At 47.8% G+C, this 21892-nt stretch overlaps 9 protein-coding genes across 9 annotated transcripts; 2 read left to right on the top strand and 7 right to left on the bottom strand.

Annotated features, from left to right (window-relative positions):
• The first annotated feature begins 83 nt into the window (after positions 1-83).
• On the top strand, positions 84-1909 carry POJ06DRAFT_56561 (cytochrome P450). The gene is made up of 2 exons (XM_056191220.1): positions 84-1544; positions 1592-1909. Exons 1-2 carry the CDS (start codon positions 234-236, stop codon positions 1778-1780), a joined length of 1500 nt encoding a protein of 499 aa, XP_056046272.1. The 5' UTR covers positions 84-233; the 3' UTR covers positions 1781-1909.
• Positions 1910-2038: 129 nt separating this feature from the next.
• POJ06DRAFT_280111 (cation efflux family-domain-containing protein) lies at positions 2039-3292 on the bottom strand (the record flags this gene model as incomplete). Its single annotated transcript, XM_056189859.1, has 2 exons — positions 2039-2879; positions 2931-3292. The coding sequence occupies 2 exons, from the start codon at positions 3290-3292 to the stop codon at positions 2039-2041; spliced, it is 1203 nt and encodes a 400-aa protein (XP_056046271.1).
• Positions 3293-4823: 1531 nt separating this feature from the next.
• Positions 4824-5626, bottom strand: POJ06DRAFT_245726 (uncharacterized protein). Its single transcript, XM_056186694.1, has one exon. The coding sequence runs from the start codon at positions 5187-5189 to the stop codon at positions 4920-4922; it is 270 nt and encodes an 89-aa protein (XP_056046270.1). The 5' UTR covers positions 5190-5626; the 3' UTR covers positions 4824-4919.
• Positions 5627-6111: 485 nt separating this feature from the next.
• POJ06DRAFT_56470 (D-Tyr tRNAtyr deacylase-like domain-containing protein) lies at positions 6112-7255 on the bottom strand. Its single transcript, XM_056191219.1, has 4 exons — positions 6976-7255; positions 6672-6925; positions 6558-6623; positions 6112-6505 (listed from the first exon to the last, which is right to left on the bottom strand). The coding sequence occupies exons 1-4, from the start codon at positions 7038-7040 to the stop codon at positions 6345-6347; spliced, it is 546 nt and encodes a 181-aa protein (XP_056046269.1). The 5' UTR covers positions 7041-7255; the 3' UTR covers positions 6112-6344.
• On the bottom strand, positions 7256-9379 carry POJ06DRAFT_56469 (major facilitator superfamily domain-containing protein). Its single transcript, XM_056191218.1, has 3 exons — positions 9022-9379; positions 8684-8972; positions 7256-8636 (listed from the first exon to the last, which is right to left on the bottom strand). Exons 1-3 carry the CDS (start codon positions 9172-9174, stop codon positions 7471-7473), a joined length of 1608 nt encoding a protein of 535 aa, XP_056046268.1. The 5' UTR covers positions 9175-9379; the 3' UTR covers positions 7256-7470.
• A 357-nt stretch (positions 9380-9736) lies between these two features.
• On the bottom strand, positions 9737-11525 carry POJ06DRAFT_299122 (uncharacterized protein). Its single transcript, XM_056190668.1, has 2 exons — positions 10885-11525; positions 9737-10837 (listed from the first exon to the last, which is right to left on the bottom strand). Exons 1-2 carry the CDS (start codon positions 11265-11267, stop codon positions 10045-10047), a joined length of 1176 nt encoding a protein of 391 aa, XP_056046267.1. The 5' UTR covers positions 11268-11525; the 3' UTR covers positions 9737-10044.
• A 2281-nt stretch (positions 11526-13806) lies between these two features.
• POJ06DRAFT_280108 (peptidase family M1-domain-containing protein) lies at positions 13807-16625 on the bottom strand (the record flags this gene model as incomplete). The annotated part of the gene is made up of 3 exons (XM_056189858.1): positions 13807-16288; positions 16341-16451; positions 16594-16625. The coding sequence occupies 3 exons, from the start codon at positions 16623-16625 to the stop codon at positions 13807-13809; spliced, it is 2625 nt and encodes an 874-aa protein (XP_056046266.1).
• A 1318-nt stretch (positions 16626-17943) lies between these two features.
• POJ06DRAFT_245710 (Endonuclease/exonuclease/phosphatase) lies at positions 17944-19610 on the bottom strand. The gene has a single exon (XM_056186693.1). The coding sequence runs from the start codon at positions 19509-19511 to the stop codon at positions 18075-18077; it is 1437 nt and encodes a 478-aa protein (XP_056046265.1). The 5' UTR covers positions 19512-19610; the 3' UTR covers positions 17944-18074.
• A 439-nt stretch (positions 19611-20049) lies between these two features.
• Positions 20050-21772, top strand: POJ06DRAFT_265678 (Alg9-like mannosyltransferase family-domain-containing protein; the record flags this gene model as incomplete). The annotated part of the gene is made up of 5 exons (XM_056189096.1): positions 20050-20295; positions 20345-20586; positions 20635-20775; positions 20830-21628; positions 21677-21772. 5 exons carry the CDS (start codon positions 20050-20052, stop codon positions 21770-21772), a joined length of 1524 nt encoding a protein of 507 aa, XP_056046264.1.
• Between the last annotated feature and the right edge of the window lie 120 nt (positions 21773-21892).

Below are 21892 nucleotides of genomic sequence, written 5' to 3'. Positions count from 1 at the left end.
CTTTGCTGACACTCTACAAGGGGGTTCGTGGGTAAATCATTGAATTGGGGGGGGGTTCACGCCGGTTAGCCTTATTCGCAATCGCCGAATATCGCTCGTTGTCGTAGATAAAAGCTACAGCGATAGGTTTAATACCGCAATCGATATATCATGTGCTTTAATTTTCGAGTATTTACCGACGAGTAGTGTCCCGGTTCAGTACGAGTGAGGTACTATTGTCAAGCAATACCAAGATGTTAAATTCGTTTCTCATTCTACCGTCAGTTTTGTTCGTGCTCTCAGCACTGTACATCTTCCATTTCCAGCTCCGCTCCGTCGGCTCCGAACCACCGCTAATCAAGGGCAGCATCCCCGTTCTCGGTGTGGCCCTGAAATTCTTGTACGATCCGGGCACGCTCCTAGACACCATCCGGAAGAAACACGGATGGATTTACACTCTGTACGTGGGCGGTCGCAGAATGACCATCGTGTCGGACCCCGTGATAGGGATGAAGCAAGTGTGGACGCAAGGTCGGATTTTCAACGCGCAGAGCTTCTTTACGTTTTTGAATAAGCAATTGTTTGGGTATTCTGATGCCATCAACTGCGACGAACAATTCCAGGATGCATTGCGGACGGCGGCCGTGCAGATGTTATCCAACAAGCTCAAGATGGTGTCCGTCGTGGAGAAGCTCAGAGAGACATATAAGGGGTTAGTTGACGAGAAATCAGGATTCTGTGAGACGGAGGAGGTAATTGATCTGTATACCTTCGCGAGATACAAGATGCACTATGCCAGCGCTATCGCGCTGTTTGGCCCTTCATTTCCAGTCCAGGAGCTCTACAAAGACTACATCGCATTTGAAGACAACATGATGTCATATATCCGCAACATTCCTCGCATCTTAAACCGATCTGGCTACAAAGCCCGAGACCGCGTGCTCGAAATGTTAGGCGACTTCTTCATGGACGACGAGAAAGTCGCACTGTCGTCCGACTTTGTACGCGTCCTGTGCGACGAATTCAAAAAGCCAGAGTTTGGCCATACGCGGGCGGTGGATTTCGCAGGGTATTTTCTGTCGATCGTGTTTGCTTCCAAGTCGAATTCCATCCCGGCTGCTTTTTGGTACATTGCAAATGTTGTTGGCGATCCGGAGTTGAAAGTCGAGATTGAGTGTGTTATCGCGAGTAATTATAATAGAGAGACGGGATCGTTTGATTGGGATGCGTTGTTTGAGGACAAAGTTCTCGTCTCGTGCTTTAAGGAGACAACGAGATTGGTGTCGAACGTTACGTCGGGGAGATATGTCACTCGGGACACAATGCTCAAAGTCGCGGATCCACTACATCCTGGCATGAATGGGAAGGAATCTGTGAAGGAGTACCACTTGCGAAAAGGTGACAGTGTGCTTTTGCTAGGAAACCTTGTACACTGGGACGCGGAGGCATATCCCGAACCCATGAGATGGATAGGCAAAAGGTTTTTGGAAGAAAACAGCGGCACATTGGTTAAGCATGCCGACGAATGGCGGTCATATGTGCCATGGGGTGGAGGTGGTCATATGGTGAGTTTATTGGCATAGCATGATTATTCCGTACTAACTGGTTGCAGTGTCCCGGTCGACGTTTGGCGCTGACCGAAGCTGTTGTTCAATGCGTTTACGTGTTATGGTACTTTGACGTGGAACCGGTCGACAGCGTGCCCGAGATGGTTATCAAGGACAAATATGGTGCCGGTGCTGCCCGACCAGAGAGACCATTTCACGTGAAGTTCAGCAGACGGACAGTGCCACTGGCCTAAATTCTACGCCTGCATACGACTATTATCTTATATTGGACTGGACATTAAATCTAGAATTGAAAATAATAGTACACCTCTCGGCAACAAGAATACGATGCCAATCATATACATGCAAATTAGACCATTAGACCATCAACCCATGTTGCATCTAAACTGCCACGATGCATTTACCTAACCCAATGCAAAATTAAGGAGAAACAAACGACGCTCGTCTAATATGAACTAGATCTCTCACAGCAAATTAATAAACCTATCTTTTTATCTTTGGATATGGCCAACAAAGTTGTCGTGCCTGTAATCCATATGCACATAAGCCCGTTCAACCATTGGCAATGTCTCAATAGCATACTGCAGCGCCTCGCCCAAATCGTGGGTATCCCTGAGCGTCAATTTAGCGTCGACCACGATGTCGACTTCAACGTGTAATCTGTCTCCCGCGTGGTACACGTTGATGGCAGTTACTTGCTTAATGCTCTCCGCGAAGCGCACGCAGAGATAAGTGATGACTTGCTTGTCGATAGCTTCGCCAGAGATGCCGGTAAGATGGCGGATGTGCTCGATAGTGGTGCCGACCCATTGTCGAATGATGTAGACTGACAAGCAGAGCGCACCGAAAGGGTCCAGCCACCAGAAATTGAAAAGGTAGCCGGTAATGGGGAATAAGATTGAGAGCAAATTGAAGACAATATCAGACATTGCGTCTTGGGCGAGCGCTTGAACAGCTGACGATTTGACTGAACGACACCAGAGCCACGCAAATAGTTTCGATATGACAGCCAGCGACATGATTGCAAAGGAAGGAACGCCGAGTTGTACGGGCTCGCGCGGACCATTGTAGATTCGCTGCACTGCCTCGACGGCGACTTGAGAGAAGGAGACGATGATTATAATAGAGAATATGAGGACCCCGATGGGCTCTAGACGAGCTCGACCCACTGGGTACAGGAACTTTATTGACGGAGATGACGATTCGATCATGCTTGTGGTGAACCAGATAATTGTCGTGCAAAGAAAATCCAGCGCAGAGTCGACCAACGATGCGATGACCGAAATTGAGTTTGTAAGTAATACAATGGCAGCCTTGCCGACAAGTAGAAAGCTGGTGGATGTTAGTAATTTACGCTACAATGAATATACAACCAATACGTACACATTGATAAGAAAGTTGACCATAATAGCCATCGTGACGAAACCAGAATATTCGTCACGAGCGTCGGCGGCCAAATGCAGCTGTCCTTCTTCATCAATATTGCCCGGTACTGCATCTCTCTGACGCCTGCTTTCTTGACTATACTGGTGAATCATAGTGTGCGAGACATCCGAGTCCAGCAAGCAATCGATCTCGATGTACCGCTCGATCAATTCATTTTGTTGCTCGTAAAACTTGCGCTCACGGTATGACATCTTCCGCAAGTGTTCTTCATCGACAAGCAGCGATGCCCAGTCGTAGGGCGACTTTGTGTTGCCAATAAGATACTGTGCTCGGAGCTCGTGAAGATTCGGCAGAAGCATGCTTCGACGACGGCTGGACGGTGTCGAATCGATTGACTTGCCACGACGATGGTGTGTATTAGACGCGGCAATAAGAGACGAAATCAGATTGGCCGTAGTAGACGAAACGCCTTTGGTCAACAATGGAAATTCTGGTTCGAGCCTACCGCCGCCCCATGACAGCGACCGGTATAGTTGGGACAGGCGTCCACCCCGACCTCCTGTGTCTTTTGAAGTTCTGGTGTCGCGTCCTTGTCCTCCTCTCGGCGGGAGTAAGCTATACTCCTCGTCATCGCAGTCGCCGTTATCGTCGTAGTCATCTGGATCTTCATCACGATAGCTGCTATAGCCGTCATACTCGAACTCGACGTCTTCAGGGCCAGGCGATGATGATCCGGAAGCCAACGATGGCGAGTAAGTCGGTAGTACATGGTTCACGGCTGCGGACGGTTGGACTTTCGAGTACAAATACGACGACATGCTCATCACTGATGGACTATCTGCTCGATTGCCGGCAGGCGACAATGGCTCAACAACCGTGAGCGTAGTACCCTCAAGATCCGACACGCTTCCGTCCCCGACGGGGCTAACTGGATGAGTATCCATGTGATTGACAAGTGCCGGTTGCACACTCCCTGGGCGTGTCGTGACCGCGCTTGACACTGTCACAAGTGTAGCAAACACAGACAGTAAGCTGACCGACGACGATGCGGTCTTTGGAAGCAAGGCGCGGCGTACATATTTTCCTTCCTGCTTAGCATTTTGCTATCATACCTTGCCGATTCGGCCGCCAGTACATGAAAAGGAACCCTGACATGGCGCCGCTTGCATACGCCGGTACCAGTACACCTTTTAGAAGGGTTAGGTTTCAGTTGTAAACAAAGAGTCACACACAAAGCCCTAGAAACAAGGCTATGCCCTAATGCTTTTCAAGTACTCGTGTGACCAAACCATAACCCACCACATTGGCCCAACATTATTAGCACCGGGTGTAGTGCTTCTTGTTTACATTGTTTCAAATAAATGTAGATATCTTTTTCTGCCGATGCCTTTGCTCCCGTGTTCGTCTCTATGCCTATAGCGGACAAGCTCGTGCACGCGAGCGAATTTGCTATCCCGGCCCCAGTCGAACAGAGTAGTGCCTAGTAGGGTGGGTACAAACAGGGTACGAACAAGTTGATCCATTGGACATCAAGGTGGGCTGGACAGCCGAACAAGATGCGGCTACAGTGGGTCGGATCGTCCCGGGCACAACGTTAGCCTGAAAGATGTGAAAGGCGAATACGAGTTACGAGCCATTCGGCGTACTTGTTTTGTGAGGGAGCGCCTCGTTGGGCCGTCAAACGCCGAAAGACAACAATGCAGTGACTGCGTTGATGCGCCGACCCAAGCTCTGCACACGGACCAGGTTAGGTTGCCAGGTTGGGGAGACGAATACGAGAGCCACTTGATTATGCCGGGTCAAATACCGCGCCTGTAAAAGATTATTACTCAGCCGGCTTAAGCTAATTAAGTTACCAGCAACCCGACCAGATAAGGGGTCGCGTGCAAGTTCAGATCTGAGGTAGTCGTCTTTAGTACTCTCCTCTGATGCTCATTACTTTTCACAAGCCAATCTCACATAACGACAGCCGTTATCTTTGCGAATTCAAAGAGTCCGCAGAAAGACAGCTGCTCTTGAAAGCTTGTATGACCGGCATGCGGTATTTAACACCGAGCCGTCAACATCGTCAATAAAGCACCGACCCGGGCATCTTGAATTTGTCCGGGTATCTAAACTTCGCGTTAGGCTTGCTAAATTATTGCCGTTGACAGTCGTTTTTGGAGAAGTTAGGCACGGCCGCTTAGCGGCGCGGCAACTCGGGCATGCAATAATAATACTCATGTACGCAAAAAAAGACGGTACTGCGAGCCGCATGCATAGCAGGACCCGATAAGGCAGACCCGGCCAGTCACTATCAAATTATTCGTTGTGCAAGCCGCCTCCCGGTCAGTTCGAACGACAAGGTTCCCGTTAATTCTTGACTCGCAAGCCGGCACAACAATGCCTTTTCTGGAATAGTGCTCCGCGCAGATCACTGGTCAGAGTCCATAAATCGCAGTCGATTCATCCACGTGCGCCGTCAATTGCCAAATCTGATAACTATCTTACGGTGGCACCGATATAAGATCGTTTAATTTTGGACACAGGGTCCCAAGAGATGATTTTACTTAACGTGAGCTGAGATTATGTAGTAACTTTTCGAAGATTAGGTAAATTATCGATGCTTGAATTTTGCTGATTATATAATATTGCATTGTCGCGTCTCGGCAACAGCTTGCCCTAGTTTCGTAGCAATATTTAAATAAACAGGAATCTAGTTATTATAATATAGCATGGATTAAGACGAAAGTATTTGTTCTAGTTGTTTACGATCTCCAAGCCTATCATCGGTGTAATAATAATATTCGCAATATGCCGGCACTAAGTCGCAGAATAGCAGAAGAGACCGTAAACATAGACATAGCCTTCTCGACTCGACCATCCAATTGCAAGACGCGCTTTCGGACGAAATTTAACATCTCATTTGTAACATTTCTGCCCTGTGACATCAGCTGGCGGGGCATTCCACTGGCACATTGAATATTACGCAAATCCCCAAGGGCTAAGGCACAGTCAAACCCTTAGTCAGCTGTCCGATATGCACTTTCCTTGATTGATGGTGCATCTCTGCCAAATAACAGCAAATTCTATCCACTTTTCCCTTGCGATGGCACTTTTGACCGGCTGTTAATGAGTTTTGGATATCATCCACAGGACCAGTGTCGTACCTTACCAACTAACTGTGCCACTAGGCTATTGCTCTTGAGACTCGACAATATTCTTGGTGCCAACAGCGCTGATCCGATGAACATTTGGATGAGGGATGTTCTGTTATGATTCAATAGTTAATCGGTGTGCAGCAGAGGTTGCAATAACTGTTGACCATACTGGACAGTGCTCGCTGCATATCGCATCATTAAACTTGAGCTCTATATTCATGCACTGCTATCTCAATCATCCATTAGGAGCCAGAGTTTTCCTTCAAATTCGTCATTGCGACGTAAGCTGAATAGTAACTGGTCCATCATTAACCAACGAGACCTGCATATACGCTCCAAAAACACCCGACTTGACTTTATTGTCCTTGCCTTCGCCAAACGCACTTCTCATCTTATACATCACGCGCTCATACAATTCATTCGCTACCGCCGCTTCTACTCGTTAACTCCGTCCAAGTACGGTTAGGAACAACTGGATACATACGTCTTTCTGCATGATGAAAACTCGGCTTATTTTTTTTGACTGAAGCTAATAGCGTGAATTGCGAAACTGTAATATTAGAGACTCCCTGATACCAAACTATAACGTCTAACTTACTACAAAGAATCTCTCCATCGACAGAAACGACGCTCTTATCCCACTGCTTATCCAACCTGGTCCTCTCCCCACCATCAGCAGAAGGCGTCGACGCACCCGAGGACGCCGCGCTCTCAGACTCACTCGGAGTAACAGACCCTGACGCCGGTAATGCGAATATCCTCAGATTCGCGATTTTACTAGCAAGGATATCACAGTCAGATATCGTGTCACCTATTTCCACGCCGACGAGAACGACGAGACCGCGATTGATTCTAGAACTGTGTTAGTTTGTGTCCGGAAATAGCGCTCATAAGGGGCGCACGCTGAGACGACGCTACCGTCGACCGACACGGACGCGGATCGCACCCGTTGAACTACTGCGCGCATTGTGCCTATAAACGCGTAGGTCGTCCGTGGATAGTGAATGCAATGAGCCGGACAAGTTTTGTTTCTGTTGTTCGCAATTGATCAATGATTCGAGTTACAGTCCCTGTGATGGAAAACAAATCTTGGGCATCGAAACCTTAAAGCCGACTTGGCACTCACATCACGTTAAACATCACCAATATTTTGTATCGATTGACCTATCGAAGCCGACACACGCTGTTTCTACTGAATGTCTAACACAACCATGCAATACGTAAAGCTACACCACCGTACTCTCACAACACTGATTCTGACGCTCGGCGGATGAGTACCGACGGCTACTTAGGCTAGTCCCAAAGAGGAATGGTTGGTTTACTCTCCATGAATCTCCTTTAATTTACATGCAAATGCTAGTAACCCCCAATCACCACCACAGTTGTATCATGGAATACTATATCCTCGGCGGATAGCGCTGCCGGAACTGCTTTCCGAATTTAACAAAGAAAACGGACATTGTGGAACATAATCCCACAGCGAGGAATCCGAACAAGGAATATCCCCATCCATAATCGAATCGCGCAATCAGGGCTGGGACACACATCGGGATCAGCGCCGCCGCCGTACACCGCAATATATTTAGCGCAGCCGTCGCACTAGCTGCGGCGCCAAGCGGGGCGTACAAGTCAATAAGATATGCTTGAATGGGAATTAATGAGGCGAGTAGGCCTGCGCCGATGGGGAAGAACGACATGATTAGTGGGAGCCAGTGAATATGCTTTTCTACCCCCCACCCGTACCAGAACATGCTCACTGGAATCATGATGCTGCCGAAAATCATGGGACCGAGCCGCATTTCCGGTTCTCGGATGCCGTTATTGCGATTTGTTAGATACTCGACCAGTCTATCGTTCGTGGATCCGACAACAGCAACACTAAAAACCGTGCCGCATCCGATACCAATGAACGAGAGTCCAGCCATCTCAATCGACCAGCCATATCTTGTCGTCAGCACAGTCGTAATGGTAGTGAAGAACACATACAAGTACGAGTACGCAATGAGCATGTATATGGAAAGTGAGAACACAACAGGCGACGTGCAAAGAAGCTTAGCAGCGCGTAGGAGTCCCATGGCGAGCTTGCGGGCAGGAGACATAGGAGGATTGCGCGAATCCATGATCGATATCAATTCTGGTCGGCTCATCGACTTTGCCAACCGATTTGCCTTGCGGCGAAATAGGATCGCGGCGTTGGTCTCTTTCACGAAGAAAATAAACGCGGTCATCATGACACCACCTAGGCACTCAATGACACGGAATGTCCACCGCCAACCAGCATGTTGAGAGATGAAACCGCCAAGAATCGGGCCAACTACTGGCCCGCATATGGGTCCCATCAAGAATAGTGCGGTAGCTCGGCCGGTTTCCTCTGGCCGATACATATCCGAAATGATTCCCGCACCGACTACCATACCTGCGCAGCCCAATACGCCAGAAAGGGCGCGGAAAATAAGAAACATGGTCACGTTGGTCGCTTCTGAGCAACCAATGTTGAGAACAGCAAAAAAGAAATTTGAGCACACGACCACGTACTTTCGTCCATACAGTTCTGACAGTGGAGCTGACACATGATTAGTTGTGTCCGATTCAAGAACCCAGACAACTCACCATGCATCAGAGGACCCCATCCAAATCCGAGAACGTACGCGCTGATGGTAAACTGTTTGATTACCGTATTTGTTAATCCGAACTCCTTCGCCATCATTGACTCGCCAGGAACAAATAATGTCGAAGCAGTAGGAATCATAAATGCAGTCACGAGAACAAAAACCATCACTCGAATCTTAATTCTTTTTGGCCAGTTCTTCGGGTTTGCAGGGTCTGCATCTGAGTCCCAGCCAATATAGCCTTTATTCCAATCTGTCAGTAAAGACAATCCAGCAGGTTTCGAGGGCGCCTGCCAATTATTAGCACATATATGTCACTATTTGAGAATCAATTACAACTTTCTCGATCTCCTCACCGTCACACTCGTCGTCATCTCTATCGTCGGCCAGGGCGGCTGCATGGTCCTTCGAGCTAGATACGTGCCCGGCCATTACCATTTCTGGGTTCGACATACTAGCTGGTGTAGCTGATGGTAGCGTGACCTTTTCCATCTTAAAATTCGGCCAGTGCGGCGCAGCAAAGTAGCCGTGCCGAAGTGATCACCCGCTCGCTTGTATTAGCTAGACCGAGAATTACTGTCATAAGCAGAATAATGCCGATGGTATACATATAAGCACTAATATTGGAGAACGGAACCGGCGCAGCCGTGACGTCGATATTTGAGCTACTGCCGAAGAAGCGGAAGCCGCACACTCTCCTCCCTAAATCGAAGAGGATAATGCTGCACGACGTACTCCGGACCACTTCCGGTGATAGATATACTGCCTGATTTATCATCAAAACCAAGGGTTATTGTTCCTCATGAGAGCGGAGGCGTCTCCGTCGGTTCGGCCCGACTCTTTGCCCGTATTTGGTTAAAACCGAAATATAAGAGCGGCATGTGCAGGTTCCTTAAGGAGAAATTAAGCTTTAACGTTCGGCTGCCGCGGTGTTGATCGCGGAAAAATCTCACATTTCCGAGGAACCTTTAAACTCAAATACACGCTGAGTTTAACCATCTCTAAGTGCGGCGCATCAGAGCGTTAGCGACAGAGCACAACATTCGGCTTAACCGTTCAGAATCGCGCTGCGAGACAAAGGATTGATTCACTCCAGCATTAAATTCGCGGTGCTGCGTAACGTCAATCGACTTACAAAAAGATTTTGGCTCTGAAAGGCTAGCTTTAAATTAATTAACGACAACGCGTTGAATGCTTTTGGCCGCGACGGCCGAACATTTATGAAACGCAGCCCTCAATTCCGGCTGCCAGCATTAGGAACCAAAAGCTAGGACTTAGCTACATGGGACGGTCACACACCAAGTCAGATATATACATGTCTTACGATACACTAACCTACAATGTGAATAGCTATAAACGTCTTTACTGTAAAAGCCTTGATCTCTCTGCGCACGTTTTGGCCAGAATATCCTCTCTTGCCAATCCACACATCTCTCTTGTGGTTAACTTCACACTGGACACTACACCCACTGTAACGACAGAACACCACTGCGGAACGATCTGGCCAAGAACTTCCACAGCTTCTGTAACGTCGTTTGCGCTGGGAGGGACACCACTAGCTCGAATACTGTCGCGGACCAACTCCACTACTTTTCTCAGCGACACATGCATGACACCGTCACTAACACTTCCAGCTTGCAGTTGCAGTAAGATGTCCACAATCGCCGGCACTCGTCCTAACGCGGCACACTTCCCCGCAACGGCAGGCGATACCGTGAACTTCTGTGCTTCCTCGCGGGCTGCTTGTTTAGCTCGAATGCGTTCAAGCAGATTCTGCTCTCTTGTTGCGACTGATGTGGCCGTAAACGCCGGTTTCTTGAAGTTCTCGCCACGGAGTAGTATCTTGACATCACTCGCATTCTTCCTTAGGGATTCCCGGTTGCTGATTAACCTGTGTGCTGCATTCCCGAATTTCTGCGAACTCGGGAGCGGGTGAAGCGGAACCTCTTGTTGATCGGCAGTCTTTTCGAAGTCTGCACAGAGGATTTCGAACATTCGCTCTCGACAAGCAAGGAATTCAGAGTCTTGAGACGGCTTGATGTTATCACTTGGAACGAATTCAATAATGTAGTCCGGCGTCGACAGCTTCCTAGTGATCTGATACGCGTCAGGATAGATATGAAGTATCTTTTGCAAGTCCACGAGATTACATTGCCTACTGCTGTTAACCATGATCGTCAAGATACAGTACCGAGAGCATACCGCCGACAAGCACACTCGACTTGTCGCTTCACCTCCGAAAACGGAATGGTTGCACCGACAATATCACCGCCGTAGGATACCCATAGCATTTTGTCAATAGCGACAAACAAAGTGTTCAACTTGGCCAACTCAGTCTGCAACCGAGTTATCCCCTTGCGACACGCAGCGCCATTCTCAACTAAGACTGGCTTATAACTTTTGTCCAAGACATCCACATCTGTCTTTGTCGCGCGGAAACCGAACGCACGAATATCGTTCCCTGCCCGCAATCCCGCAGTAGCTGCACTTCGTTTCTGAATTCGATTATGCTGCTCATTTTCCTGTGTCGTTATTTTCCGCTTAGATAAAACGCTAGTCTGACGTGTCGTCACCGACTTGGCCATCTGTGCCTACACCTCTTGTGCTGGTCTAAATTATGCCTGTCGTTAGCGTATCCAAAGCAAGCTATTGCAATGCGGATATAAATGCAAAGGCGTGGAGACTCCGATCAGCGTCTTCCGTGGCATAGTAAAGGTAGCGCGAATTACCTCCTTCAGTCTAGAGCTCTATACGCTGCAATAGAGCACTAAAGCCAACAACACATATCGGTGCGTTGAGAATGGAAAAGTAGGTGGGTAAGGCTGAGACGCGCGCGAGCTGCAGTGGAGCGCAGGGGCAATGAAAATCTAACGCGTCTACGCGACAATTTCACAGGGTACCGTGCGGCTCCGTCCCCACCAGGTAATTTATCAACCCCCTCTCACAGCAATTTCTTAGTCTCATTAGAGCAATATAAGCAATCGTTGCATTTAATGGAGAGACTCTTCCTGCGGCGAATAGTTGGGACATACTTGGGAACGAAGTGCTTCAATTGCTGTAGGATTCACCGAACTGGTATATAATCGATTGTAATTACTTTTCTGTCGGCACTGCTGCTTGCGGCTGAACTTGACGCCAAATTGTGCGCCAGCTATCTGTACAAAATCCAGAGCGGAGCTTTCCCTCAGAGCTCCGATCAGGGCGGATTATTACCAGATCATGAGACAACGTAAGAGGTCTGAGAATGTACTGACAGAGCTAGCTTTGGATGTGATAAGGTGTTTGCCAATTGTTAGTCTTTGAATGAATATGACTTCATTTGACTCAATTTTCTTGTCTTCCGCTTAATACAACTTCTCCAGAGTAATCAGTAAATCTGTTACAACATTAAAGTACGAGAACTTGAGTTGAGTGGACTAAACCTAACTGACTCACTGAGTTGAGTGCAGATCGGATCATATGTAAAGGAGCAAGGCCGTTCGACATTGGAAGACGAACCAACGTCTGTCGAGCATAATTTAAGGGTAAGGTATGCGCAGTTCGCAATAATTTGCTCATGATAAGCCATATATTGCAAACAAGCGTTGCTAAGTAGCTTATTGCATGCACTGCGTGTCCCGACATCCATTCATACGATTAGACGAATCCCAATTTCGTGACTTTGGAACCATAGAGCATGATTGATGCTACTAAAGCGCCAAGTTGGCGCCAAAACTACGGACTTGATAATGCCACCTGCCATTGCCGAGTGGCAATCTCAAAATTTGAGGGTTAGGCAATGGAAAGTGCACAGAATGCATCACCCGCAATGAACTCTCCGCGTCATGGGGGAAGCAGAGCGGCGGGGCAACAAGCAACACGTCGAAGCATCTCTATGGGTCTAGCTTTACATGTACAATTTAGACACGTAACTCAAGTAAATAACCGTAGCGATTATGGAAAACTTCTGGATCTCGGTCTTCGGGGATCACATCGTCTTCGTCTGCCGCAAATAGGCTTCCGCGAGCGTGCACATTCGAGCATACATTTTCAGTGCTATAGCATTTGTCGGACGAACTGATATTCGGATCACAGACAGTCAGACTTGTGCGTTGCGGCGGAAACTCTTGAAGTAATCAGAAATATCACGACTGCCTGCTGCAGGAATCTGGCGGCAATAACGCGGCCGCTGTGGCCCGAGTGGATATACACACCACGCATTCTAGGCCAGTTTAAGTCGCGCGTCCAGATCAACATGTTCGGGCTCTGATGGCAGATTAAATGACTCGACCGTGAAAGGGCCATGAAAGGGCCATGAAATGCACGCTGACCGATCCACTCTTGTGACGAGACCATACAACAGAATACGTGATTCGAATAAAACGTATCCCAGAATGAGCGTGACAGGTTTGATTCATGGTCATAGATTTGCGGAGACTCTTGCAAGCGTGCAGTCGAAGGTCGCGAAACGCGTCGACTGTCTTCTGGTCCCTCTCGGTAGGACTGTCTAGCGATTTTTCAGGCACTCGAAAAGCTTCGCGATTGTCTATGAGATATTCAGATTGATAGGATTAAAGGTGGCGCTGCTACGTGCAATAGATTCTGCTTAAGTCGGACTTAGCAAAAGTCGGCGTCTATATCGAGATCAATTACTTAGACCCCGTCAACGTCGGACGATGAGCCTAGTGCCGATTTGGAACTAATTAATATGTTGCCTTCGAGCTTGTTGCGAACTGCAACATAATCCAACCGCACTGCTTGGGGCGAACCGTAAGTCCTACACGACGGCTTCGCATTATATCTAACTGCGTTTTGACACTGTCATCCGTGTCGATGGATAGCGATGCCACCGTAACTACGAAAATGACATATCTGAATAGGTTTATCATACATACTTCACGTTGGAACAGCAAAGCTCGAGACATGTGGTCTATATGAATTATGATATTAAAGACCAGTGAATGACACAGAGCTATAACTCCCACGCGTCAGCTCCTAACTCATCCGCATCTACATAAAAATATACTAATGTACTAGCATTTACTGACATACCATCAAACTAACCCGCATTCCTAAATAAACGAATTTATTCGTCTACTATATAACATAATATATTATAGTAGCAAATTACAGGCGACCTCTGAGTCATGACAAGTACCCACTCTCGTTAAGCCATCCCTTAATCGCCGCTCTATCGCGCTCAACCCACTGGATCTTGGATCGCACGCTCTCAAGTGACTGCGCGAGACCCTTGTCGTATCCCTTGGTGTTCTTCTTCGAAAAGAATTCCTCAATATCCTTAACGTGCCCCTCTGACGCGAAACCGCTGGTCGACAACGACACGACGCTGCTGAGCATGGAAAGTCCAGGAGGTAAGAGCTTCTCGATCTCGTCCCAGTGGATTTTAACCCACTCCCATAACGCAATAGTCCCTTCCTTGGTCGAGCGGAGACCACCCATCGGGAGGTAAACATCCTGCGGACGAACACTGCCACCTAGAATTAAGTCGAGAGTCTTCTGAATCAACTTGGGATCTTTAGTTCTGCCTATATTTCGGAGAGCTGTGTTCTTCTCGTCAGTATTGATGGGGTTCAAGTACGTCTGGTGGATGACCTCCCACTCAGCCTCGCCACCATTCTGCAGGGAAATGGCGAAAACGGAAGCCTTCAAGTTGGGATGAATCGCTTTCTTATCACCAGCGGCAAACCGACCGAACAAATCCTTGGCAGCGGCAATAACAGCTTCGTCACCAGCAAGACCGGCGGAGCCAAACATGAGAGCCTTGAACTGTTGCTCGACGTGGCCTACATCCGTGCCGAAAGACCAACCGAGCGATGACGCCTTAGGGGCGATGAGCTCGCGCTGCAACTTCTTCAACGCATCCTGGACTTCCTGCTCCTCAAAGAGCCACGCGCTGCGGATAGCTCCGATGCGCGAAGTGATCTCGTCCCATACGACAAACTCGGTTTCATTCTTCCAACCAGCCACCAGCGAGAGGAGACCGACAGTGGAAGCGAAACCAGAAGCGGCAAGAGCACCGGTATCAGCAACAAGACCAGCACGATCCTCGACAGAAAGAAGTCCATCCTGAGCGTTAGCACCAAGCTTGGCGAGACGCTCGGGTGAGTAAGAAGTACGGTAAATTCCGGAATGGTCGGCATTTAACTTGAAAAACTCAGTGGAATCAAGTGAAATATTCGCTTCCCGGGTAGTCAACATAAGCTCCTCGTTGACACCATCCTTAGTTCGCAGGCCGAGAGAGACAGGATATAAGGTCTCGTCCTCCTCAGGCTTGACGTCACCGGAAGTGAGGAATCTGTTCTGTCGAACAGTGATGGACTTGCCATCGGCGGTCTCGGTCACAGTAATCACAGGGTAACCGACGTTTTTGGTCCACGCGTTCATGAGTGACGAAACGTCCTTGCCAGAAACCTCCGACAGAGCAGTCCATAAATCGCCGGTTTGGGTGTTGCCGTACTTGTGACGTTTAAGATACTTTCGAACTCCCTCAATGAATACATCCTCACCCAAAAATTTGGAAACCATTCGCAAAACGCAGGAACCTTTAGAGTATGAAATAGCATCGAAAATTTGGTTGATCTCATCCGCACGCTTGACTGGAACTTCAATAGGATGCGACGATCGCAAACCATCGAGTCTCAATGCAGCCTGCAGATTGTCGGTGACGTAAGATTCCCAGACCTTCCAGTCGGGGTAGAACTCATTGCAAGAGAACCACGACATCCAGGTCGCGAAACCTTCGTTGAGCCATAGACCTTCCCACCAGTCCATTGTGACAAGGTTGCCAAACCATTGATGCGCAAGCTCGTGCTGGACAACTTCAGCAACGCGCTGTTTGGTGGCAGCACCGGAAGTCTCATCATCGAAAAGAAGATCGACGACACGATAGGTAATCAAACCCCAGTTCTCCATAGCACCGGCAGAGAAATCCGGAATGGCAACCATGTCCATCTTAGGGAGCGGATACGGCATATCAAATGTCTCCTCGAAAAACTTAATAGTCTTTGCCGCAAGTTCGCAGGAGAAGTGACCCTGGTTCTCGAGCCCGGGAGTAGCGTAGACGCGGACTGGGATACGGAACCAGTTCGTCTCGACGTATCGAAGGTCACCTACGATGAACGCGATCAAATAAGTGGAAACCAAAGGAGTGCGTGCAAAAGAGACGGCCTTCTTGCCAGATTCCAGTATCCTCTCGCCAGTGGCATTCATGTTGGACAGGCAGGTCAGCTCCTTATCGGCAATAAGAGTGATATCAAAGGTGGCTTTCAACCCGGGCTCGTCGAAGCAAGGGAACGCTCGACGACAATCGGTAGGCTCCATCTGAGTAGTAGCAAGATATTTAGTGGACCCATCCTCAGCCGTGTACGACGACCGGTAGAAACCAGCCATCTTGTCATTCAGTAGTCCAGTGAAGGTAACAGATAGGACAACCTGAGTGCCACATTCAAAGTCCTTGTCGAAGGTGAACTTGACGGTCTGGACCGCCTCATTGAACTCGGTTGAGGTAGCTTCATACTTGGTACCCGCGATGTCAACAGATGCAGAGTGTACTTCGATCTCGAGCGAATTCAGCGTGACTTCATTGGATGTCTCGAAAACGTCAAGGCTAGTTATGTAAGCGTCATCCTCTTCATAGAATCGGTAATTCCTGTACTTACAGAATGCTGACTGTTCCTTCAAAAATGAACTTCTCAAAGTCGGGTTCAAGGGTCAAATCATACTGAAGAGGCTTGACATTTTGAGGCAAGATCTCACGAGCGCCCGATGCACTTAAGACAAAGTTAGTGTCGCCCATCAAGTCAGATAGTGATCCAGTTATATAGAAGGCGAGTCGCCGATCCAACCAACACATATCAATTAAATAATGGTATGTCGATATGATTTACCAAGAAAGAGATTAAAGCACATTACCTATATCCGCCTGAAGTAGCGATGTCTAGCATTCCGTCTCGCAATAAATTCTGATGCTGTTGGCAAAGATAATGCAATTGCCTTCTGGGATGACCTAAGAATCCCCGAACGGTCTTTAAGATCAAGAATGATGGTGAGAATAAAGATCGTGACTGCGACCGATAGTGATGACCCCAGCCAGATGACAATGAGGAGATACGACGACAGGTGGGAGACGTACTACCAGTAGTCGGATCCCGCGGGAAAAAGCATGGTGACACTAATGGTAGACAAGCTGCGCTTACCCGGCCCGATAGTGTCCGCGCCGCAATACGCGGCGTCGGACCTGTAAGAAGCCCACTCATATATCCGAAAACAATTCCTCACCCAATGAAATTATTGGAGCCAAATATAATTACGCCTGGCACTTGAGACTGTTGACAGATATTGCCAATAAGTGGTCCAATTGGAGCAAACGCCGCCGCTATCAGAGACCCACGAGTGGGTAAAATAGAGTCAGAGGCAAACTCCAAGCCAGAAAATTTGAGCTTAGAGCTTGATTCTCGGGCCAGGCAGGACTGAACGGGCCGGGTCAGTACGGGACCTATTTATGTTTCGTGGTCTCCGTCAGCTTTAAACTTTAAAATATGGATTCAAACGGTTAACTCTGTTCCTTAATTTGCGACTTTCTCAATCACCGCGACCAACAAATAAACGCATCCCGGCTCTATTTTTCATATTGTATTTGCACGTCGCATGGAAGTTGCCAGCGTTGTTTGTCTTTGTTGTGTTGCATGCCAAATATTTATTGCGCTGTTCCTAAAGGGCCGGGCCACGTTGATGTATCAGCGACAGCACGGGGGTTGCAATTTTATAAACTGCCGGTGCTAAATTCCAAACTCTGACAAGGACGTCATATGGAGGACATCTATTTGAGCTGCTCGTTCTTTCACATGCAGTGTCGGACAAAAATAAATGGCGCAACTCGTCGGTTGTCGGCTTGTAGAATACGACCCCAGTCGGCATGCTGCGGCCGGACGACCAAATCCTGTACTCCAGCCTCATGAATTACGCCTTCCAGACGAAATAATAAGACGTATGTCTATATTTCGACCGTGATGGATTGGTGGCAGCTAATAATTTCCAGCATGGTTGTATGTTCTAGGTGGCTTCTTTGGCACGATTGGCAGTTGGGATCGGACAGTTGCGGAGGCAACAGAGGGTCTGCACAGCGTAAACCGTGTTCAATCCTTGCTAATTATCTAATGTTACAGATATGGAAATAGTACTTCCATGGAAATGTACCTGGCTGAGCAAACAAGCTTACCGTTCCAACAACCCCCGTACGTTCGACATCACTGTCAACTCATGTGCTATGTTATTAATTAAGCTCTACAATTACATGTCAATTACAACTGTCTAAGGTACAATATATTCCTAATAAATATCAATCCGATTTAACATAGCGACAACCGCAGAGAAACTTTGGTGGCCGTACCGGCCTATGTGTGGCCAGTACGATATGAATTAACTCCAAACACGGAAGTTCGTAAAGAGACGTATGCACTGACTAATCCTACAATAGCTGCCAATAGTATGCCGTTGCCAGTGGGCGTGAGAACCAAATACATCAGTCCCCCAATTAGTTTCTCCATAGTCTTGATCCGACCTGTACAAGCAATGATGTGTCTATTCTGTAGGTTAACTTGGCGCGCTCGAATCGCAAATGGCGAGACCTGTCGATCCAGGGACACTCCGCGGGAGAGGAAAGGCTGGGAAGTAGTGACAGTGGACGCGGCGATATCGTTCTTATGCAAAATCGTGACCAGCTCCTCAGACAGCCCGCCAGGCTTTTTGATCGGTACCGTACCCATTGCGTACACTGGGATATGGTCAGATTCTTCCACCACTGGCAAGGAGGCATACTTGTCGATCTTGACGCCACTTCCGCCCTCGAACATATCGAAATACAATACCCTGTCACACCATGACGGAACTCGTCTAGGCGTATATTCCCGTTTTGAATTAAACTTATATGTTGGTGGGAATGTCACATCCGCCTCATTATATCCAAAAAATGCTGTGCCAGCGTGTTTCCTCGAGATCGACAGCTCGTCATTGCCAAACCACTCTTCCACGAATGAATGTTGCCGCCCCACCCATTTTTGAATCGGCAAATTGTTTCCAGTTGATTGACCTTGATCCGGTACAGCAGATGCCGCTCTAGGTACTCCTGTAGCTGCCGGTTGCGACGGTTGTGCATTCGGAGATACTGCAACACGGTAGTTCAAGTCCCCGAGGATAAACACTTGTGATCCGTCTTTATACAAAAACTCACGATCCGTTCCATCTTCCTTCCGTAATGAAATATTATTTTCAGGGAAAAACGCGGCTTTGCGGGCAATGTCTTTGAAGTTGTGATCGCGGATCTCTCTGTATCCCTCGTTCGCGGTAAGGTGAGCTGCAACGAAAGTGAGCTCTGTCGATGATTTGCCGGAGGAGACGTCGACTCGAATACTTGCCGCGCCTTTTAATCCAGTCTCAAAATAACCGAACTTCACGACTGATGTTCGCACATTACTGATTTTAATCGACGCCGATGGGACGCGGCAGAACAGCATTCCGAAAACGAGTCCAGCACTGCAAGTAGCCACATGCCCGAAATCTGCATGATTAATCCCCGTTAGATGGGTGACGGCGTCGATAAACGGTGTTAAGAATGCGTCTGCATTTCCCCATAGGAAGCAGTCGTAAATCGGACCCAGCTCTTGAAGAGAGATGAAGATGAGGTCGGGGAGATCAGTCTGCTGTTGCAATTTTGGTGTCTCCTGCACTAGTGTTGACAATAGTGCTTTCCGAATAACAGGAGATTTTTGCGGAACCTGCCCACAATTAAACGTGAGGAGTAGAATTTTGAGATTATCTTGCTCGGTGCTCATCGTTGTGTTATGTTACTCTATCAGACGCGGATCTACAAAACTGAGATGTGTTGAGGAACGTCAACTCCTACGAATTCTACACAACGTGCACACATATAATCAACAAAATGTATATTTTCCTACCACTAACAGCCCTATGAACATAAAAATAATGTAACCCTTCATCGACATTCAGTCCCCATCGCTCCAACTTAATGGAACACACACCGAGACCAAACTTCCTATCCAGGCATCCGAAAAGTAAAGAATCTTTTCTTCTCGATCTCGAGAGATCCAAGAGTGAAGCGAGGCTTCAACCAATGGCAACGGAACTTCTTGTAAATTGACCAAGTACCGTCGTGGCAAATTCTCTCTTGCATTTTTGATCGAGAAAAAAAAAAGAGAAAAAATTGAAAGAGGACAGCTCGAACTCGTAATTTATACGACTAGCTCGAGACCTAACCCTATGCCCTGAGAGCTGTCGAGTCCTAAACAATGACAAAGTCCATTGCTGCGCACATATAATCTGTCTTGCCCATGCGGCATCAATTCAGCAAGAATGCAACTCAATGTTCCGCTTTTTCCACTGCTACTTCAGTATAGGCTTCTGAATGCGCTGACAACGACCACATATTTCCAGCCGGATGAGTTCTGGCAGGCCCTAGAGCCAGCCCACGACCTGGTCTACGGCTACGGATATTTAACATGGGAATGGAAGGATGGAATGCGGAGCATCGCTCATCCCATGGTGTTTGCTGCGGTGTATTGGGTTTCGGAGTTTCTAAAGCTCGGTGACACTGGCGTGGTACGTTGGTCGTTGAGGATTGCTGCAGGGCTACAACTGATGGACGTAGATTTACGGACCAAAAGTTCTACAGGCCTTGTTTGCTTCTGTTGCCGATTACTCAGTATTCAAATTTGCGCAGAAATACTACGGTGAACAGATAGCGCAACTGACGTTGATGTGTACCGTCACATCTGCATTTAATTACTTTGTGTCTATACGCACATTTTCGAATTCACTGGAGATGATGCTGCTGATCTGTGCGCTAAATTATTGGCCTTTGGACAAGACAACCGTGCAGGTAAATATTCTGTACGTACCCTCTCCGGTATCATGTCTCAATGGCTGATGCGGTCACAGAGAGTACGCAATAGCACTCGGTTTAGGCGCAATTGCCTGTGTGCTGAGACCAACGAATGCCTTGATCTGGTCCTATCTTGGTGTTGAATTGATTATTAGACAAAGATCATTCAAACTAGTAGCCATAGCAGGCGCCATTGGGTATGTAATAATGTCTGTATTCAAATTCTACTTCTACTAGCTAATATTTCTCAGGATCGTAATAGTGGCATTCAATGGTCTTCTCGACGTATGGTATTACCAACGTCTCACGTTCCCGCTGTATACCTTTCTCAAGTTTAACATTGTTGAATCTCTTTCTTCATTTTACGGCGTCAATCGTCACACCTACTATTTTGTTGAAGCTCTCCCACAACTGCTGACCGTCTATCTTCCATTTTTCTTTCATGGCATTTACATTTCCCGCTCATCCACGCTCGCCCACTCATCTATCTTCGTTGTCGTCGTGTACTCCCTCATCAGTCACAAAGAAGTCCGGTTCATCTTCCCTCTCCTCCCAATATTCCACATTTTCGCTGCGATCTCACTCTCCCGTCTCCGCATTTTGTACCGAACCACACTAAAATGGATATTCATCGCATTTCTCGTGCTCGTGAACGTACCACTGGCATTGTACGCCAGTACAATCCACCAACGCGGGGTTGTGGACGTGACATCATACATTAGGACAACGCCTTCCATTACATCTGTCGGCTTCTTAATGCCATGCCATTCGACACCTTGGATGAGCCATATGCACCGTCCAGACGCCACAGCGTGGTTTCTAACATGCGAGCCACCGCGAAATCTGTCGCCTTCCGAGATCGCGACATACAGAGACGAATCAGATCAGTTTTACGATGACCCGGAATTATTTCTGCGCATGCATTTTCCAGCATTGAAAGGCAATGATACGGAGATTAGTATGTTTCGGTACGACTGGCCATCTCACTTAGTTGTGTTTGGAGCGTTGGAGGAGATGCTGATTTCGTATGTTGGTAATGCGTATGTTGAGGTAAGTTCGTGTAATATCGGTATGGAGTAGAAAACTAACGAGGCTCAGTGCGAGCGGTTTTTCAACAGCCATGTCCATGAGGACCCAAGACGTCGGGGCGACGTAATTGTGCTTTGCAAAAACAACAATGTAAATAGAGTGTAGAATAGTTCACATAGAGTACAGGATTCTCATGACTTGTCGTAGGGTTAATTCTAACAACACCGCTTCAAGTATTGTTTGGCGGCAATGTATATTAACAGGGTGTGCAGATGCTCTAACGGG

The sequence above is a fragment of the Lipomyces tetrasporus genome (assembly GCF_029532465.1).
Source record: "Lipomyces tetrasporus strain NRRL Y-64009 chromosome Unknown POJ06scaffold_2, whole genome shotgun sequence".
NCBI classification, from domain to species: Eukaryota; Fungi; Ascomycota; class Lipomycetes; order Lipomycetales; family Lipomycetaceae; genus Lipomyces; species Lipomyces tetrasporus.
The sequence above is the reverse complement of the archived record's forward strand: the minus strand, read 5'-3'. Positions and strand labels throughout refer to the sequence as shown.

What these genes read in the sequence shown, in the direction of transcription:
- POJ06DRAFT_299122 (XM_056190668.1), bottom strand. Translation starts at nt 11,267, where the DNA reads ATGGCCAAGTCGGTGACGACACGTCAGACTAGCGTTTTATCTAAGCGG. An exon ending in GTCGAGTGTGCTTGTCGGCG is followed by an intron (nt 10,838 to 10,884) that starts GTATGCTCTCGG and finishes TAACAGCAGTAG; the next exon opens with GCAATGTAATCTCGTGGACT.
- POJ06DRAFT_56470 (XM_056191219.1), bottom strand. Translation starts at nt 7,040, where the DNA reads ATGCGCGCAGTAGTTCAACGGGTGCGATCCGCGTCCGTGTCGGTCGAC. An exon ending in CGATGGAGAGATTCTTTGTA is followed by an intron (nt 6,624 to 6,671) that starts GTAAGTTAGACG and finishes CTAATATTACAG; the next exon opens with TTTCGCAATTCACGCTATTA. An exon ending in TTTTCATCATGCAGAAAGAC is followed by an intron (nt 6,506 to 6,557) that starts GTATGTATCCAG and finishes AACGAGTAGAAG; the next exon opens with CGGCGGTAGCGAATGAATTG.
- POJ06DRAFT_245710 (XM_056186693.1), bottom strand. Translation starts at nt 19,511, where the DNA reads ATGAGCACCGAGCAAGATAATCTCAAAATTCTACTCCTCACGTTTAAT.
- POJ06DRAFT_56561 (XM_056191220.1), top strand. Translation starts at nt 234, where the DNA reads ATGTTAAATTCGTTTCTCATTCTACCGTCAGTTTTGTTCGTGCTCTCA. An exon ending in GGGGTGGAGGTGGTCATATG is followed by an intron (nt 1,545 to 1,591) that starts GTGAGTTTATTG and finishes AACTGGTTGCAG; the next exon opens with TGTCCCGGTCGACGTTTGGC.
- POJ06DRAFT_56469 (XM_056191218.1), bottom strand. Translation starts at nt 9,174, where the DNA reads ATGGAAAAGGTCACGCTACCATCAGCTACACCAGCTAGTATGTCGAAC. An exon ending in ACGGTGAGGAGATCGAGAAA is followed by an intron (nt 8,973 to 9,021) that starts GTTGTAATTGAT and finishes AATAATTGGCAG; the next exon opens with GCGCCCTCGAAACCTGCTGG. An exon ending in ATGGGGTCCTCTGATGCATG is followed by an intron (nt 8,637 to 8,683) that starts GTGAGTTGTCTG and finishes ATCATGTGTCAG; the next exon opens with CTCCACTGTCAGAACTGTAT.
- POJ06DRAFT_245726 (XM_056186694.1), bottom strand. Translation starts at nt 5,189, where the DNA reads ATGCGGCTCGCAGTACCGTCTTTTTTTGCGTACATGAGTATTATTATT.